Genomic DNA, 18,740 nt, shown 5'->3' with positions numbered 1-18,740 from the left:
AACTCCTGGGTCCCCTCCCGAACTCCTGGGTCCCCTCCCGAAATCCTGGGTCCCTTGGGGCACTCCTGGGTCCCTCCTGAACACCTGGGTCCCTCCCGAACTCCTGGGTCCTTCCCGGACTCCTGGGTCCTTCCCGAACACCTGGGTCCCCTCCCGGACTCCTGGGTCCCCTCCCGAACTCCTGGGTCCGCCCCGAACTCCTGGGTCCCTCCCGAACTCCTGGGTCCTTCCCGAACTCCTGGGTCCCTCTCGAACTCCTGGGTCCCTCCCGAACACCTGGGTCCCCCCGAACACCTGGGTCCCTTCTGAACACCTGGGTCCCCCCTGATCTCCTGGGTCCCCTCCCGAACGCCTGGGTCCCCCCCGAACTCCTGGGTCCCCCCCGAACTCCTGGGTCCCCCCCGAACTCCTGGGTCCTTCCCGAACTCCTGGGTCCCTCCCGAACTCCTGGGTCCTTCCCGAACTCCTGGGTCCCTCCCGAACACCTGGGTCCCCCCTGAACTCCTGGGTCCCTCCCGAACTCCTGGGTCCCTCCCGGACGCCTGGGTCCTTCCCGGACTCCTGGGTCCCCTCCCGGACTTCTGGGTCCTTCCCGGAATCCTCGGTCCCCTCCCGAACGCCTGGGTCCCTCCCGAGCTCCTGGGTCCCTCCCGGACTCCTGGGTCCCTTGGGGCACTCCTGGGTCCCCTCCCGAACTCCTGGGTCCCTCCCGAACACCTGGGTCCCCCCTGAACTGCTGGGTCCCCTCCCGAACTCCTGGGTCCCCTCCCGAACTCCTGGGTCCCTCCCGAACTCCTGGGTCCTTCCCGGACGCCTGGGTCCTTCCCGGACTCCTGGGTCCCCTCCCGGACTCCTGGGTCCCCTCCCGGACTCCTGGGTCCTTCCCGGACTCCTGGGTCCCCTCCCGAACGCCTGGGTCCCTCCCGAGCTCCTTGGTCCCCTCCCGGACTCCTGGGTCCCCTCCCGAACGCCAGGGTCCCTCCCGAGCTCCTGGGTCCCTCCCGGACTCTTGGGTCCCTTGGGGCACTCCTGGGTCCCCTCCCGAACTCCTGGGTCCCTCCCGAACACCTGGGTCCCCCCTGAACTGCTGGGTCCCCTCCCGAACTCCTGGGTCCCTCCCGAACTCCTGGGTCCCTCCCGAACTCCTGGGTCCCCTCCCGAACTCCTGGGTCCCCTCCCGAACTCCTGGGTCCCCTCCCGAACTCCTGGGTCCCTCCCGAACTCCTGGGTCCCTCCCGAACTCCTGGGTCCCCTCCCGAACTCCTGGGTCCTTCCCGGACGCCTGGGTCCCCTCCCGAACTCCTGGGTCCTTCCCGGACGCTTGGGTCCTTCCCGGACTCCTGGGTCCCCTCCCGGACTCCTGGGTCCTTCCCGGACTCCTGGGTCCCTCCCGAACTCCTGGGTCCTTCCCGAACGCCTGGGTCCCTCCCGAGCTCCTTGGTCCCCTCCCGAACTCCTGGGTCCCTCCCGAACTCCTGGGTCCTTCCCGAACTCCTGGGTCCTTCCCGAACTCCTGGGTCCCTCCCGAACTCCTGTGTCTCTCCCGAACACCTGGGTCCCCCCTGAACTCCTGGGTCCCCTCCCGAACTCCTGGGTCCACCCGAACTCCTAGGTCCCCTCCCGAACTCCTGGGTCCCCTCCCGAACTCCTGGGTCCTTCCCGGACGCCTGGGTCCCCTCCCGAACTCCTGGGTCCCTCCCGAACTCCTGGGTCCCTCCCGACCTCCTGGGTCCTTCCCGAACTCCTGGGTCCCTCCCGAACACCTGGGTCCCCCCTGAACTCCTGGGTCCCCTCCCGAACGCCTGGGTCCCTCCCGGACTCCTGGGTCCCCTCCCGAACTCCTGGGTCCCCTCCTGAACTCCTGGGTCCCTCCCTAACTCCTGGGTCCCTCCCGAACTCCTGGGTCCCTCCCGAACACCTGGGTCCCCCCTGAACTCCTGGGTCCCCTCCCGAACTCCTGGGTCCCCTCCCGAACTCCTGGGTCCCTCCCGAACTCCTGGGTCCCTTGGGGCACTCCTGGGTCCTTCCCGAACTCCTGGGTCCCTCCCGAACACCTGGGTCCCCCCTGAACTCCTGGGTCCCTCCCGAACTCCTGGGTCCTTCCCGGACTCCTGGGTCCTTCCCGGACGCCTGGGACCCCTCCCGAACTCCTGGGTCCTTCCCGAACTCCTGGGTCCCTCCCAAACTCCTGGGTCCCCTCCCGAACTCCTGGGTCCCCTCCCGAACTCCTGGGTCCCTCCCGAACTCCTGGGTCCTTCCCGAACTCCTGGGTCCCTCCTGAACACCTGGGTCCCCCCTGAACTCCTGGGTCCCCTCCCGGACGCCTGGGTCCCCTCCCGAACTCCTGGGTCCCTTGGGGCACTCCTGGGTCCCTCCCGAACTCCTGGGTCCCTCCCGAACACCTGGGTCCCTCCCGAACTCCTGGGTCCTTCCCGAACTCCTGGGTCCTTCCCGGACTCCTGGGTCCTTCCCGGACGCCTGGGTCCCCTCCCGAACTCCTGGGTCCCCTCCCGGACGCCTGGGTCCCCTCCTGAACTCCTGGGTCCTTCCCGAACTCCTGGGTCCCTCCCGAACTCCTGGGTCCTTCCCGAACTCCTGGGTCCCTCCCGAACACCTGGGTCCCCCCTGAACTCCTGGGTCCCTCCCGAACTCCTGGGTCCCTCCCGGACTCCTGGGTCCCTCCCGAACACCTGGGTCCCCCCCTGAACTCCTGGGTCCCCTCCCGAACTCCTGGGTCCCCTCCCGAACTCCTGGGTCCCTCCCGAACTCCTGGGTCCCTCCTGAACACCTGGGTCCCCCCTGAACTCCTGAGTCCCCTCCCGGACGCCTGGGTCCCTCCCGAACTCCTGGGTCCCTCCCGAACACCTGGGTCCCTCCCGAACTCCTGGGTCCTTCCCGAACGCCTGGGTCCCCTCCCGAACTCCTGGGTCCCCTCCCGGACGCCTGGGTCCCCTCCTGAACTCCTGGGTCCTTCCTGAACTCCTGGGTCCCTCCCGAACTCCTTGGTCCCTCCCGGACTCCTGGGTCCCTCCCGAACTCCTGGGTCCCCTCCCGAACGCCTGGGTCCCCTCCCGGACGCCTGGGTCCCTCCCGAACGCCTGGGTCCCCTCCCGAACGCCTGGGTCCCTCCCGAACTCCTGGGTCCCCTCCCGAACTCCTGGGTCCTTCCCGGACGCCTGGGTCCCCTCCCGAACTCCTGGGTCCTTCCCGGACGCCTGGGTCCTTCCCGGACTCCTGGGTCCCCTCCCGGACTCCTGGGTCCTTCCCGGACTCCTCGGTCCCCTCCCGAACGCCTGGGTCCCTCCCGAGCTCCTGGGTCCCTCCCGGACTCCTGGGTCCCTTGGGGCACTCCTGGGTCCCCTCCCGAACTCCTGGGTCCCTCCCGAACACCTGGGTCCCCCCTGAACTGCTGGGTCCCCTCCTGAACTCCTGGGTCCCTCCCGAACTCCTGGGTCCCCTCCCGAACTCCTGGGTCCTTCCCGGACTCCTGGGTCCCCTACCGAACTCCTGGGTCCCTCCCGGACTCCTGGGTCCCTCCCGAACTCCTGGGTCCCTCCCGAACTCCTGGGTCCCTCCCGAATTCCTGGGTCCTTCCCGAACTCCTGGGTCCCCTCCCGAACTCCTGGGTCCTTCTCGAACTCCTGGGTCCCTCCCGAACTCCTGGGTCCCTCCCGAACTCCTGGGTCATTCCCGGACGCCTGGGTCCCCTCCCGAACGCCTGGGTCCCTCCCGAACTCCTGGGTCCCCTCCCGAACTCTTGGGTCCTTCCCGGACGCCTGGGTCCCCTCCCGAACTCCTGGGTCCTTCCCGGACGCCTGGGTCCTTCCCGGACTCCTGGGTCCCCTCCCGGACTCCTGGGTCCTTCCCGGACTCCTGGGTCCCCTCCCGAACGCCTGGGTCCCTCCCGAGCTCCTGGGTCCCCTCCCGAACTCCTGGGTCCCCCCGAACTCCTGGGTCCCCTCCCGAACTCCTGGGTCCCTCCCGAACTCCTGGGTCCGTCGCTGGGGAGCGGGGGTCGCTCCCAGGTTCTGCCACCGGCATTTTTATGGATTATTTTTCCCCACAGACGCTGAAATTCCAGCTGGGGAGCTTCCCCCAGGTGAGAAACATGCAAATGAGACTCTGCATATTCATGAGCAGCCCCTTGGCTCCTCCCACAGCCATTCCGGGGGGACCCAGAAGTCCGGGGGGACCCAGGAGTTCGGGAGGGGACCCAGGCGTCCGGGAGGGACCCCCATCCCCCACCCTGCTGTCGCAACAATCCCCAGGACAGTTGAAACGGGAGGGGGAGGAACAACGGACCCAGGCATCCGGGGGACCCTCTCCAAAGGGACCCAGGCGTCCGGGAGGGGAACCCAGGTGTCCCGGGGGGGACCCGGGTTTCTGGGGGGATGGACCCAGGAGTCCAGGGGACCCTCCGCTAAGGGGACCCAGGCGTCCGGGAGGGGACCTGGGTGTCCAGGGAGAGGGACCCAGGCGTCCGGGAGGGGGAACCCAGGTGTCCCGGGATGGACCTGGGTGTCCAGGGAGAGGGACCCGGGTGTCTGGGGGATGGACCCGGGTGTCTGGGGGATGGACCCGGGTGTCTGGGGGGGATGGACCCGGGTGTCTGGGGGGGATGGACCCGGGTGTCTGGGGGGATGGACCCGGGTGTCTGGGGGATGGACCCGGGTGTCTGGGGGGGATGGACCCGGGTGTCTGGGGGATGGACCCGGGTGTCCCGGGATGGACCCGGGTGTCTGGGGGGGATGGACCCGGGTGTCTGGGGGATGGACCCGGGTGTCTGGGGGATGGACCCGGGTGTCTGGGGGATGGACCCGGGTGTCTGGGGGGATGGACCCGGCTGTCTGGGGGGGGATGGACCCGGGTGTCTGGGGGGATGGACCCGGGTGTCTGGGGGGGATGGACCCGGGTGTCTGGGGGGGATGGACCCGGGTGTCTGGGGGGATGGACCCGGGTGTCTGGGGGGGATGGACCCGGGTGTCTGGGGGATGGACCCGGGTGTCTGGGGGGATGGACCCGGGTGTCCCGGGATGGACCCGGCTGTCTGGGGGGGATGGACCCGGGTGTCTGGGGGATGGACCCGGGTGTCTGGGGGGGATGGACCCGGGTGTCTGGGGGGGATGGACCCGGGTGTCTGGGGGGGATGGACCCGGGTGTCTGGGGGGATGGACCCGGGTGTCTGGGGGGGATGGACCCGGGTGTCTGGGGGATGGACCCGGGTGTCTGGGGGGGGATGGACCCGGGTGTCCCGGGATGGACCCGGGTGTCTGGGGGGGATGGACCCGGGTGTCTGGGGGATGGACCCGGGTGTCTGGGGGATGGACCCGGGTGTCTGGGGGGATGGACCCGGGTGTCTGGGGGGGATGGACCCGGGTGTCTGGGGGGGATGGACCCGGGTGTCTGGGGGGATGGACCCGGGTGTCTGGGGGATGGACCCGGGTGTCTGGGGGGGATGGACCCGGGTGTCTGGGGGATGGACCCGGGTGTCTGGGGGGGATGGACCCGGGTGTCTGGGGATGGACCCGGGTGTCTGGGGGATGGACCCGGGTGTCTGGGGGGATGGACCCGGGTGTCTGGGGGGGATGGACCCGGGTGTCTGGGGGGATGGACCCGGGTGTCTGGGGGATGGACCCGGGTGTCTGGGGGGGATGGACCCGGGTGTCTGGGGGATGGACGCGGGTGTCTGGGGGGGATGGACCCGGGTGTCTGGGGATGGACCCGGGTGTCTGGGGGGGATGGACCCGGGTGTCTGGGGGATGGACCCGGGTGTCTGGGGGGGATGGACCCGGGTGTCTGGGGATGGACCCGGGTGTCTGGGGATGGACCCGGGTGTCTGGGGGGATGGACCCGGGTGTCTGGGGGGGATGGACCCGGGTGTCTGGGGGGGCTGGACCCGGGTGTCTGGGGATGGACCCGGGTGTCTGGGGGGGATGGACCCGGGTGTCTGGGGGGGGATGGACCCGGGTGTCTGGGGGGGATGGACCCGGGTGTCTGGGGGGGATGGACCCGGGTGTCTGGGGGCTGGACCCGGGTTTCTGGGGGATGGACCCGGGTGTCTGGGGGGGATGGACCCGGGTGTCTGGGGGATGGACCCGGGTGTCTGGGGGGATGGACCCGGGTGTCTGGGGGGGATGGACCCGGGTGTCTGGGGGGGATGGACCCGGGTGTCTGGGGGGATGGACCCGGGTGTCTGGGGGGGATGGACCCGGGTGTCTGGGGGATGGACCCGGGTGTCTGGGGGGATGGACCCGGGTGTCCCGGGATGGACCCGGCTGTCTGGGGGGATGGACCCGGGTGTCTGGGGGATGGACCCGGGTGTCCAGGGAGAGGGACCCGGGTGTCTGGGGGGATGGACCCGGGTGTCTGGGGGATGGACCCGGGTGTCTGGGGGGGGATGGACCCGGGTGTCTGGGGGATGGACCCGGGTGTCTGGGGGGGGATGGACCCGGGTGTCTGGGGGATGGACCCGGGTGTCTGGGGGGGATGGACCCGGGTGTCTGGGGGATGGACCCGGGTGTCTGGGGGGATGGACCCGGGTGTCTGGGGGGATGGACCCGGGTGTCTGGGGGGATGGACCCGGGTGTCTGGGGGATGGACCCGGGTGTCTGGGGGATGGACCCGGGTGTCTGGGGGGGGATGGACCCGGGTGTCCCGGGATGGACCCGGGTGTCTGGGGGATGGACCCGGGTGTCTGGGGGGGGATGGACCCGGGTGTCTGGGGGGATGGACCCGGGTGTCTGGGGGATGGACCCGGGTGTCTGGGGATGGACCCGGGTGTCTGGGGGGGATGGACCCGGGTGTCTGGGGGGGATGGACGCGGGTGTCTGGGGGGGATGGACCCGGGTGTCTGGGGATGGACCCGGGTGTCTGGGGGGGATGGACCCGGGTGTCTGGGGGATGGACCCGGGTGTCTGGGGGGATGGACCCGGGTGTCTGGGGGGGGATGGACCCGGGTGTCTGGGGATGGACCCGGGTGTCTGGGGGATGGACCCGGGTGTCTGGGGGGGATGGACCCGGGTGTCTGGGGGCTGGACCCGGGTTTCTGGGGGATGGACCCGGGTGTCTGGGGGGGATGGACCCGGGTGTCTGGGGGGGATGGACCCGGGTGTCTGGGGGGATGGACCCGGGTGTCTGGGGGGATGGACCCGGGTGTCTGGGGGATGGACCCGGGTGTCTGGGGGGGATGGACCCGGGTGTCTGGGGGGGATGGACCCGGGTGTCTGGGGGGGATGGACCCGGGTGTCTGAGGGGATGGACCCGGGTGTCTGGGGATGGACCCGGGTGTCTGGGGGGATGGACCCGGGTGTCTGGGGGATGGACCCGGGTGTCTGGGGGATGGACCCGGGTGTCTGGGGGGGATGGACCCGGGTGTCTGGGGGATGGACCCGGGTGTCTGGGGGATGGACCCGGGTGTCCCGGGATGGACCCGGGTGTCTGGGGGGATGGACCCGGGTGTCTGGGGGGGATGGACCCGGGTGTCTGGGGGATGGACCCGGGTGTCTGGGGGGATGGACCCGGGTGTCTGGGGGGATGGACCCGGGTGTCTGGGGGGGATGGACCCGGGTGTCTGGGGGGGATGGACCCGGGTGTCTGGGGGGGGATGGACCCGGGTGTCCCGGGGGGGATGGACCCGGGTGTCTGGGGGGGATGGACCCGGGTGTCTGGGGGGATGGACCCGGGTGTCTGGGGGGGATGGACCCGGGTGTCTGGGGGGATGGACCCGGGTGTCTGGGGGGGATGGACCCGGGTGTCTGGGGGATGGACCCGGGTGTCTGGGGGGATGGACCCGGGTGTCTGGGGGGATGGACCCGGGTGTCTGGGGGGGATGGACCCGGGTGTCTGGGGGATGGACCCGGGTGTCTGGGGGATGGACCCGGGTGTCTGGGGGGCTGGACCCAGGAGTCTGGGGGGGCTGGACCCGGCAGCACTTCTGCGGGGGGACCCTGGTGGCCCCCCGGTGGGTTCTGTCGGCCGCTCACTGCTTCATAGGGTGAGTCTGGGGGTTGTGGGGGGGCTGGGGAACCCCCTGGGGCCTTGGGAGAGCCCGGGAACCTCCCTGGGCCACCTAGAGCATCACTGGGCCACCTATAATGTCATCGGGCCCCCTAGAGCCTCCTTGGGCCACCAGACCCTCTTTGGGCCACCTGGGACCTTATTGGGCTACCTAGAGCATCACCGGGATCCCTTGAACCCCCTTGGGCCACCTAGAACCCGGCTGGGAGCCCTAGAACCTGGTTGGGCCACCCAGAACCCTACTGGGCCACCTGAAACCTTCTTGGGCCACGTAGACCCCTGTTGGGCCCCCCCGGGCCCGTGAACACCCAGACCCCCCCGCTCCCCTCCCCATTGTCACCCTGTCCCTCCTCGCCCCCCTCCCCCATTGTCCCCCCTGTCCCCCCCCAGCCCCTCGGGCCCCCGGGCGGAGCTGCGGGCGTGGCAGATGGTGGCCGGGCAGCGCCGATTGGCCGATGGCGATGACGTCAGCGATGAGGTCAGCGGGCAGCAGCGGGCGCTGTCGGCCATCTTGGTTCACCCTGGTTTCCGGGGCGTGGCTGGCGGTCACGACCTGGCCCTGCTGCGATTGGCCAAGCCGCTGTGGGCGGGGCCGGGCTCGGGCGTGGCCCCCGTGTGCCTGCCCCGCCCCGGCCACGCCCTCCCATACGGCGCCACCTGCTGGGTCACCGGCTGGAGACACGTGGCCGAGAACGGTGAGGGGGACCCGGATGCCTGGGTCCTCTTGGGGGGGACACGGCCCCACGGCCCATTGTTCCCATTGTCCCCTGTTACATTATCCCATTGTCCCCCGTCCCCTGTCCCATTGTCCCATTGTCTCCATTGTCCCCATTGTCCCATTTTCCCCCTGTCCCCATGTCCCCCTGTCCCTATTATCCCATTGCCCCCATTGTCCCCATGTCCCTCCGTCCCCATTGTCCCCATGTCCCCCCGTCCCCATTGTCCCATTGACCCCATGGTCCCATTGACCCCATTGTCCCATTGACCCCATTGTCCCATTGTCCCATTTCCCCCGTCCCCATTGTCCCCATTGACCCCATTGTCCCATTGACCCCATTGTCCCATTGACCCCATTGTCCCATTTCCCCCGTCCCCATTGTCCTCATTGTCCCCCTGTCCCCATGTCTCCCTGTCCCCTTGTCCCCATTATCCCATATCCCATTGTCCCCCTGTGCTCCTGTCCCATTGTCCCCATTGTCCCCCGTGTCCCCTGTCCCCCGCAGTGTCCCTGCCCGCGGGGTCCCCCCTCCAGCAGGTGGCGCTGTCCCTGCTGAGCCCCCCGACCTGTAACTGCCTGCACGGGACCCTGCGGCGGCGCGAGCTGGAGCGGCCGGCGCGGCGCGGCATGGTGTGCGCGGGCGGCACCGAGGGCCACGGAGCCTGCCAGGTGCCTATAGAGCCACCTATACACCCTATAGTCCCTCGGGAGCCTCCCATAGGGATGTGGGGGGTGTGTGGGTTATGGGGGTTCGGGGGCGCGGCATGGTGTGCGCGGGCGGCACCGAGGGCCACGGAGCCTGCCAGGTGCCTATAGAGCCACCTATACACCCTATAGACCCTCGGGAGCCTCCCATAGGGATGTGGGGGGTGTGGGGTTATGGGGGTTCGGGGGCGCGGCATGGTGTGTGTGGGCGGACAGGAGGGGCATGCGGCCTGTCAGGGACCTATAGAACACCCTATAGATGCCATAGAATCCATAGGGTCACCTACAGATCTTGTAGAATGTGTAGAGTCCATAGGGGGGCTATGGCCCTATGGGGGTCCCAGGCGGACTTGGGGGTGCTGGGGCTGGTCTGTGGGGCTCTATAGAGCTCTATATGGATACACAGGGCTCTATAGGTGTCTATAGGTGCTCTGTACCCCCCAGGCAGACTCGGGGGGGGCCCGTTTTATGTCCGTGGGTCTGTATGTGGTCTCTGTGTGGTCTGTATTGGTCTCCATGGTGCCTTTAAGTGTCTCTATGGTACCTGTGGATGCTCTATGGTGTCTCTATGGGGTTTGTAGACGCTCTATGGCGTCTCCATGGTGTCTCTATGGTGTCTCTCTGGGGTTTGTAGACGCTCTATGGCGTCTCCATGGTGTCTCTATGGTGTCTCTCTGGGGTTTGTAGACGCTCTATAGTGTGTCCATGGTGTCTCTATGGTGTCTCTCTGGGGTTTGTAGACGCTCTATGGCGTCTCCATGGTGTCTCTATGGCTGTGTCCCCCCAGGCGGACTCGGGGGGCCCGGTTGTGTGTCTGTCCGGCGGTCGGTGGGTCCAGGCCGGGGTCCTGTCGTTCTCGGCGGGTTGTGCCCGCGCGGGGGGTCCGGCCGTAGCCACGGGGCTCCCGGCCCACGCGCGGTGGCTGCGGCGCCACCTCCCGCCTGCCGCCTTCCCGCCCAGCCCCAGGGAGGCGCCCCCTGCTGGGCTGGAGGACGGACTGTGCCTGGGTGAGCTGGGGAACCCTGAACCGGGGGGCACCCAGGGGTTCGGGAGGGACCCAGGAGTTCAGGAGGGACCCAGGAGTTCGGGAGGGACCCAGGAGTTCGGGAGGGACCCAGGAGTTCAGGGGGGACCCAGGTGTTCGGGAGGGACCCAGGAGTTCGGGAGGGACCCAGGAGTTCAGGGGGGGACCCAGGAGTTCGGGAGGGACCCAGGAGTTCGGGAGGGGACCCAGGTGTTCGGGAGGGACCCAGGAGTTCAGGAGGGGACCCAGGAGTTCGGGAGGGACCCAGGAGTTCAGGAGGGGACCCAGGAGTTCGGGAGGGACCCAGGAGTTCAGGGGGGACCCAGGAGTTCAGGGAGGGACCCAGGAGTTCGGGGGGGGGACCCAGGAGTTCGGGAGGGACCCAGGAGTTCGGGGAGGGACCCAGGAGTTCAGGAGGGACCCAGGAGTTCAGGGAGGGACCCAGGAGTTCGGGGGGGGACCCAGGAGTTCGGGAGGGACCCAGGAGTTCAGGAGGGGACCCAGGAGTTCGGGAGGGACCCAGGAGTTCAGGGGGGGACCCAGGAGTTCAGGGGGGGACCCAGGAGTTCGGGAGGGACCCAGGAGTTCGGGGGGGACCCAGGCGTCCGGGAGGGACCCAGGAGTTCGGGAGGGACCCAGGAGTTCGGGAGGGGACCCAGGAGTTCGGGAGGGATCCAGGCGTCCGGGAGGGACCCAGGCGTCCGGGAGGGACCCCGGCGTCCGGTGAGGCCCGTTTCCCGCAGGGCTCAGGACCCGCAGGGCTGGCAGGTGGTGGCCGCGGGCGGCGCCGCCCACGCGGGGTCGCGGCTGCAGCTCCACGGCGCCTTCGTGGGCGCCGGGCGGGGCCACGACGTGGCGCTGCTGCGGCTGCAGCGCCCCCTGCAGCTCGGGAGGAGCCTGCGCCCGCTCTGCCTGCCCTACGGGGACCACCGGCCGCCCCCGGGGACGCGCTGCTGGACCCTCCTGGGGCCGCAGGGTGAGTGGCGCCGGGCAGCCCGTGTCACCCCGTCACCCCATGTCACCCTGTGTCACCTGCACCCCGGTGTCCCCCTCCCCGGTGTCCCCCTCCCCGGTGTCCCCATTTCTGGTGTCACCTCCATCCTTGTTGTCTCCATCCCTGGTGTCACTCTTGGCCCTGATGTCCCCAACCTTGGTGTCGCCAGTTTCAGTGTCACCTCCATCCCTGGTGTTGCCATCTCTTGTGTCCCCCCCGGTGACATCCCCATGTCCCCCGCCATGTCCTCTCATAACCCCCGTGTCCCCCCAAATCCCCATGATCCCCATGTCCCTGTGTCCCCGTGTCCCCCCCTGTCCCCATGTCCCCCTGTCCCCATGTCCCCTGTCCCCGTGTCCCCCCATATCCCCATGTCCCTGTGTCCCCGTGTCCTCCCACATCCCCATGTTCCCCTGTCCCCATGTCCCCTGTCCCATGTCCCCCCATATCCCCATGTCCCTTTGTCCCCCCCTGTCCCCATGTCCCCTGTCCCCATGTTCCCCGTCCCCATGTCCCCTGTCCCGTGTCCCCCCATATCCCCATGTCCCTGTGTCCCCGTGTCCTCCCACATCCCCATGTTCCCCCGTCCCCATGTCCCCTGTCCCGTGTCCCCCCATATCCCCATGTCCCTTTGTCCCCCCGTGCCCATGTCCCCCGTCCCCATGTCCCCTGTCCCCGTGTCCCCCATCCCCATGTTCCCCTGTCCCCATGTCCCCTGTCCCATGTCCCCCCATATCCCCATGTCCCTTTGTCCCCCCCTGTCCCCATGTCCCCTGTCCCCATGTCCCCTGTCCCATGTCCCCCCATATCCCCATGTCCCTTTGTCCCCGTGTCCTCCCACATCCCCATGTCCCCTGTCCCCGTGTCCCCCCATATCCCCATGTCCCTTTGTCCCCCCCGTGCCCATGTCCCCCGTCCCCACGTCCCCCGTCCCGTGTCCCCTGGGTCCCCGAGCAGCTGCTCAGCGTGGAGGTGACAATGGCCGAGTCCTGCGGGGACGCTGGGGACCCCGAGGGGACCCCGACCCCCCCTGACACCGTCTGTGTCACCGGCCCCGAGAGCGACAGCGCCTGCCAGGTCCCCAAACGGCCTCCCGGGGTCCCCATGTCCCTTTGGGGGGGGTGGGGGTCCCCATGTCCCTTTTGGGTCCTTTGGGGGGTCCCAAACATCCCTTTTGGGGTCCCCAGATCCCTTTTGGGGGGTTTTGGGGTCCCAGGGTCCCATTTTGGAGTCCCCATGTCTCATTCTGGGGTCCCTTTTGGGTGGGTTGGGGTCCTTTTTGGGGTCCCTGGTGTCCTCATGTCCCTTTTTGGGGTCCCTTCTGGGATGTTTTGGGGTCCCTCGGGGTGTCTCCCTTTGGGGGGGGGTGACCCCAGGACACTCCGTCCCCACTTTTGGGGTGTCCTCCCCCCCGCCATGACCCTGACTTTGGGGTGTCCCCGCAGGCGCCGCCGGGGTCCCCCCTGTTCTGTCTGGAGCGGGGGGTCTGGTTCCTGCTGGGGGTGGCCGGCGGGGGGGGCTGCGGGGCCCAGGGCCCCCCCAAGTTCACGGCCGCCCCCCAATACGAGCGCTGGATTCTGGGGGTCACCCGGGAGGCCTATTTCAGCCAGACCCCCCCCGGCCCCCGCGAGGAAGAGGAGGAAGAGGAGGACGGGGGGGACCCCGACAGCTGGGGGGACCCCGACAGCTGGGAGGAGCCTGGAGACTGGGGGGACACCCCAACAATGGGGGACCCAGGCGTCCGGGAGAGCCCTGGAACCACGCGGGACCCAGGCGTCCGGGAGAACACCAGTACTACAGGGGACCCAGGAGTCCGGGGGAACCCTGAAATCACAGAGCACCCCAGGACCACTGAGGACCCAGGCATCCGGGAGGACCCCAACGCTACAGGGAACCCCAGGATCACTGAGGACCCAGGCATCCGGGGGGACCCCAATACTACAGGGAACCCCAGGATCACTGAGGACCCAGGCATCCGGGGGGACCCCAATACTACAGGGAACCCCAGGATCACTGAGGACCCAGGCATCCGGGAGCACCCCAATACTACAGGGAACCCCAGGATCACTGAGGACCCAGGCATCCGGGAGGACCCCAACGCTACAGGGAACCCCAGGATCACTGAGGACCCAGGCGTCCGGGAGCACCCCAATACTATAGGGAACCCCAGGATCACTGAGGACCCAGGCATCCGGGAGGACCCCAATGCTACAGGGAACCCCAGGATCACTGAGGACCCAGGCGTCCGGGGGGACCCCAATACTACAGGGAACCCCAGGATCACTGAGGACCCAGGCATCCGGGAGCACCCCAATACTACAGGGGACCCAGGCATCCGGGGGGACCCAGGCCTCCTGGAGCACCCCAAAGCCAGTGAGGACCCAGGCGTCCGGGGAAACCCCCCCCCCCACAGGGGACCCAGGCATCCGGGAGCACCCCGAAACTGCAGGGGACCCTGGGGTCCGGGGGGACCCTGGGGTCCGGGGGGATCCAGGCGTCCGGGGGGGACCCAGGCGTCCGGCTGCTTCCATACAAGGCCACCAAGGGGCCCGCGTGCAGTGACGTCACCCGGGGGGGCCACACCCCATCCCAGCCATGGAGGACCTGGGTAAGGACTGCGTCCGTCTGTCCGTCCGTCCGTCGGTCCTGGGCGGGGGGGGGACCTGGACGCCTGGGTCCCTCCTGAACTCCTGGGTCCCCTCACACCCCCTCCCCAGACGCCCTATTGGCTGACCTGGAGATGACGTCACGGCTGGCGCGCCCCCCCTCCCCCCCCCGGCGGGGACATCCCCCCACCCCGGCCACCACTCCCCTACGGTCATGTGAGCGACGGGGACACTGGGGACACTGGGGACACTGGGGGACACTGGGAGCACTGGGGACATTTGGGGCACTGGGAGCACTGGGGGACACTGGGGGCACTGGGGGACACTGGGGGCACTGGGGGACACTGGGAACACTGGGGGCACTGGGGACATTGGGAGCACAGGGGACACTGGGAGCACTGGGGGACACTGGGGGCACTGGGGGACACTGGGAACACTGGGGACATTAGGAGCACAGGGGACACTGGCAGCACTGGGGGACACTGGGGACACTGGGGACATTGGGGGCACTGGGGACACTGGGGACACTGGGGACATTGGGGGCACTGGGGGGTGTCGATGTCTCATGTCCCCATTTAACCCCCCAATGTTTCTGTCCCCAGGTGCCGGGGGGGGACACGGAGCAGCTTTACAGGTCTGGGGGGGAACATGGGGACATTGGGGGACAATGGGGACAACGGGGATAATAGAGACAATGGGATAGTGGGGATAATGGGATAATGGGGACAATGGGGATAATGGGGACAATGAGGACATGGGGACGTTGGGGACAATGGGGATATGGGGACAATGGGGATAATGGGGATATGGGGACAATGGGGACAATGGGGATAATGGGGACATGGGGACGTTGGGGGCAATGGGGATATGGGGACAATGGGGACAATGGGGACATGGGGACGTTGGGGACAATGGGGATATGGGGACAGGGGACGTTGGGGACAATGGGGATATGGGGACAATGGGGACAATGGGGACATGGGGACGTTGGGGACAATGGGGATATGGGGACAATGGGGACAATGGGATAATGGGGACATGGGGACAATGGGGATAATGGGATAATGGGGACAGGGGGATGTTGGGGACAACGGGGATATGGGGACAATGGGGACAATGGGGACACGGGGCCATTGGGGCCATGAGGCCGTGTCCCCTCCCCCAGCTCGGTGTGGAGGCCCCGCCTCCCCCGGGCCCCGCCCACCCTGGGGCAGCTCGAGCGCCTCCTGCAGGACCTGGACGGCACCCGGGGGGGACCCGCAGGTACCGGCACCCCAAAAACTCCCAAATCACCCCCAAATCAGACCTGAAGTCACCCCAAAGATCCCCCAAATCACCCCCAAACCCTTCAACATCACCCCCCAAATCACTCCCTAAATGGCCCCAAATCCCCCTCCAGCTGAACTCGAGCCCCACGTCTCCCCCACGAAGACCCCAGAGCTCCCACCTCCCCCCAAATCTGGGGCGCAGTGAGTACCTCCCCACCCCCCGACCCCCCAAACCCGCCATTTTCACCCCAAAACTCCCCCCATGCCCCGCAGAAATGTGGGGGCGCCCCCCTCCTCGGCCATGCAGGAGCTGGACCGTTTGATGGCCTCACTCGCCGACTTCAACCTTCACCCCCCCGTAAGTCCCAGGGGGTTTTGGGGTGTCCCCCCCCACATGACCCCTCCCCACCCATAAGTTTCTTTTGGGGTCATTTCCCCCCCCAGCCCCCCCAAAAATTGGGGGGTCCCAGCGGGGGGAACCTTGAGGAGCTTCTGGTGACACTGGAGCAGGACCTGGCCAATCGGGGAGTCCCCACGCAGGACAAGGGGGTTTGTGGGGGTTGTCGGCGGCCAATCGTGGGCAAGGTAGGTTTGTGGGGGCCCCCCTGGGCGGGGGGGGAGCCCAAAGGTGGGGGAGACCCCAAAAAGTTGGGGGTTTTTGTGGGGAACCCCAAAGTTGGGGCTTTTTTGGATGGGGATGGTCCCTCATTGAACCCCAACAATGGGGGGTCCTTTGGTGCCCCCTCCAAGTGGGGGTGTCCCCCAACTGGAGGGTGTCCCTAATGTCCCCCCAGGCTCTGGTGGCTTTGGGGCGCCTCTGGCACCCCGAACATCTGGTGTGTGGCCATTGCGGGGGGGCCCTGGGGGGGTCCCCGTTTCTGGAGCGGGGGGGGGTCCCCTATTGCCCCCCCGACTACGGACGCCTCTTTGCCCCCAAATGCGCCCAGTGCCACCAACCCGTGCTGCAGGTGACAATGGGGACACGGGGGATGGGGGGACATGAGGGGACATGGAGGGACGTGGGGCCTTATGGGGGGACATGGGGGGATGTGGGGGGACATGGGATCTTATGGGGGGACATGGGACCTTATGGGGGGACATGGGGGGATGTGGGGGGACATGGAGGTTGGGGGGACATGGGACCTTATGGGGGGACATGGGACCTTATGGGGGGACATGGGGGGATGTGGGGGGACATGGAGGTTGGGGGGGACATGGGACCTTATGGGGGGACATGGGACCTTATGGGGGGACATGGGGGGATGTGGGGGGACATGGGATCTTATGGGGGGACATGGGACCTTATGGGGGGACATGGGGGGATGTGGGGGGACATGGAGGTTGGGGGGGACATGGGATCTTATGGGGGGACATGGGACCTTATGGGGGGTCGGGGGGGATGTGGGGGTCAGGAGGGGACATGGGAACTTCTGGGGGGATATGGGGGGACATGGAGGGACGTGGTGGGATGTGGGGGACATGGGACCTTATGGGGGGACATGGGACCTTATGGGGGGTCAGGGGGATGTGGGACCTTCTGGGGGCCATGGGGGCTGTGGGAGGCCGCGTGGGGACACGGGGTGGCGGGAGCTCCCGGGTGACGTCCCCACGTCCCCGTGTCCCCAGGAGGTGGTGACGGCGCTGGGACACACGTGGCACCCGCAGCACTTCTGCTGCGCCCACTGCGGGAAGGCCCTGGGGGACCAGGGTGGGTGCCCTGTCCCCATGTCCCCCCCTCCCCAGTGCCCCTGTCCCCACGTCCCCCCCTCCCCAGTGCCCCTGTCCCCACGTCCCCCCCTCCCCAGTGCCCCTGTCCCCACGTCCCCATCACAGAATCACAGAATGTCAGGGATTGCCCATGTCCCCCTGTCCCCATGTCCCATGTCCCCCTGTCCTTCTGTCCCCACGTTCCCCTGTCCCCGTGTCCTCATGTCCCCATGTCCCCATGTCCCCCTGTCCCCATCACAGAATCACAGAATGTCAGGGATTGCCCATGTCTCCCTGTCCCCATGTCCCATGTCACCCTGTCCTTCTGTCCCCCCGTTCCCCTGTCCCCCCGTCCCCCTGTCCCACTGTCCCTCTGTCCCCATGTTCCCCCATCCCCCCGTCCCCCTGTCCCCTCGTCCCCCCATCCCCCTGTCCCTCTGTCCCTCTGTCCCCATGTCCCCCCGTCCCCATGATGTCCCCCCGTCCCCATGTCCCCCCATCTGCCCGTCCCCATGGCCCTGTGACGTCCCTATGATGCCCTTGTGATGTCCCCGCACTGTCCCCTCCATCCCGTGATGTCCCCCCGCTGATGTCCCCGCGCTGTCCCCTCCATCCCGTGATGTCCCTCGATGTCCCCCCGCTGATGTCCCCGCGCTGTCCCCTCGATCCCGTGATGTCCCTCGATGTCCCCCGCTGATGTCCCCGCGCTGTCCCCTCGATCCCATGGTGTCCCTCGATGTCCCCCCGCTGATGTCCCCGTGCTGTCCCCTCGATCCCATGATCCCCCCACGATGTCCCCCCGCTGATGTCCCCGTGCTGTCCCCTCGATCCCATGGTGTCCCTCGATGTCCCCCCGCTGATGTCCCCGCGCTGTCCCCTCGATCCCGTGATGTCCCTCGATGTCCCCCCGCTGATGTCCCCGCGCTGTCCCCTCCATCCCGTGATGTCCCCCCGCTGATGTCCCCGCGCTGTCCCCTCCATCCCGTGATGTCCCCCCGCTGATGTCCCCGTGCTGTCCCCTCCATCCCGTGATGTCCCCCCGCTGATGTCCCCGTGCTGTCCCCTCCATCCTGTGATGTCCCCCCGCTGATGTCCCCGCGCTGTCCCCTCCATCCCTCGATGTCCCCCCGCTGATGTCCCCGCGCTGTCCCCGGTGCCTCAGGGTTCGTGGAGCAGGACGGCCGCCCCTTCTGTCCCCGCGACTTCTCGCTGCTGTTCTCCCCGCGCTGCCCGGGCTGCTCGGCTCCCGTTGTCGCCGAGTTCGTGGCCGCCATGGGGGGGCTGTGGCACCCGCGGTGCTTCGTCTGCCAGGTGACACCCTGGGAACCCCCACCCGTGTCCCCTGGGACACCCCCACCCGTGTCCCTGCATCTCTGTGCCCCTGGGGTCCCCCCGGCCCGTGTCTCCTGGTCCTTGGTGTCCCTGGTGTCCCCATGTCTCCATCTCCCCGTGATCCCTGGTGTCCCCATGGGCCCCGGTGTCCCCATGTTCCCTGTGTGTCCCCATCCCTGGTGTCCCACATCCCATGTCCCCGTATCCCTAATGTCCCCATGTCCCCAGGCGTGCTCCTCCCCCTTCCCCAGCGGCACCTTCTTCGAGGACAACGGGCGCCCCGTGTGCGAGCGGCACCGCCGCGTGTCCCCGGTGTCCCCGGTGTCCCCAGCAGCGGCTCCCGGGGTCCCCGCGGCTGAACGTGCACAAT

The 18,740-nt window shown here is 68.3% G+C and overlaps 3 protein-coding genes and 1 long non-coding RNA gene across 4 annotated transcripts; all 4 read left to right on the top strand.

The window, feature by feature from the left end:
• Window positions 1-7,929: 7,929 nt before the first annotated feature.
• Window positions 7,930-11,680, top strand: LOC309452233 (serine protease 53-like; the record flags this gene model as incomplete). Its single annotated transcript, XM_082076904.1, has 5 exons — window positions 7,930-8,711; window positions 9,240-9,403; window positions 10,227-10,714; window positions 11,207-11,456; window positions 11,627-11,680. The coding sequence occupies exons 1-5, from the start codon at window positions 8,444-8,446 to the stop codon at window positions 11,678-11,680; spliced, it is 1,224 nt and encodes a 407-aa protein (XP_081933030.1). The 5' UTR covers window positions 7,930-8,443.
• Window positions 11,681-12,401: 721 nt separating this feature from the next.
• Window positions 12,402-14,019, top strand: LOC309452231 (uncharacterized protein; the record flags this gene model as incomplete). Its single annotated transcript, XM_082076903.1, has 4 exons — window positions 12,402-12,534; window positions 12,903-13,194; window positions 13,231-13,830; window positions 13,994-14,019. Exons 1-4 carry the CDS (start codon window positions 12,436-12,438, stop codon window positions 14,017-14,019), a joined length of 1,017 nt encoding a protein of 338 aa, XP_081933029.1. The 5' UTR covers window positions 12,402-12,435.
• Window positions 13,956-15,654, top strand: LOC309452230 (uncharacterized protein; the record flags this gene model as incomplete). The annotated part of the gene is made up of 5 exons (XM_082076902.1): window positions 13,956-14,065; window positions 14,175-14,279; window positions 15,229-15,326; window positions 15,463-15,532; window positions 15,605-15,654. The coding sequence occupies exons 1-5, from the start codon at window positions 14,053-14,055 to the stop codon at window positions 15,652-15,654; spliced, it is 336 nt and encodes a 111-aa protein (XP_081933028.1). The 5' UTR covers window positions 13,956-14,052.
• A 200-nt stretch (window positions 15,655-15,854) lies between these two features.
• Window positions 15,855-18,236, top strand: LOC309452234. The gene is made up of 4 exons (XR_014186473.1): window positions 15,855-15,916; window positions 16,126-16,299; window positions 16,958-17,039; window positions 18,201-18,236. It is a non-coding gene; the product is annotated as an uncharacterized lncRNA (long non-coding RNA).
• Window positions 18,237-18,740: the final 504 nt, after the last annotated feature.

This window comes from Streptopelia decaocto (genome assembly GCF_964273445.1).
Source record: "Streptopelia decaocto genome assembly, contig: HAP1_SCAFFOLD_680, whole genome shotgun sequence".
In the NCBI taxonomy this organism is placed as follows: Eukaryota; Metazoa; Chordata; class Aves; order Columbiformes; family Columbidae; genus Streptopelia; species Streptopelia decaocto.
Note: the sequence above shows the minus strand (reverse complement) of the source record. Positions and strands in the feature narration are given on the sequence as shown.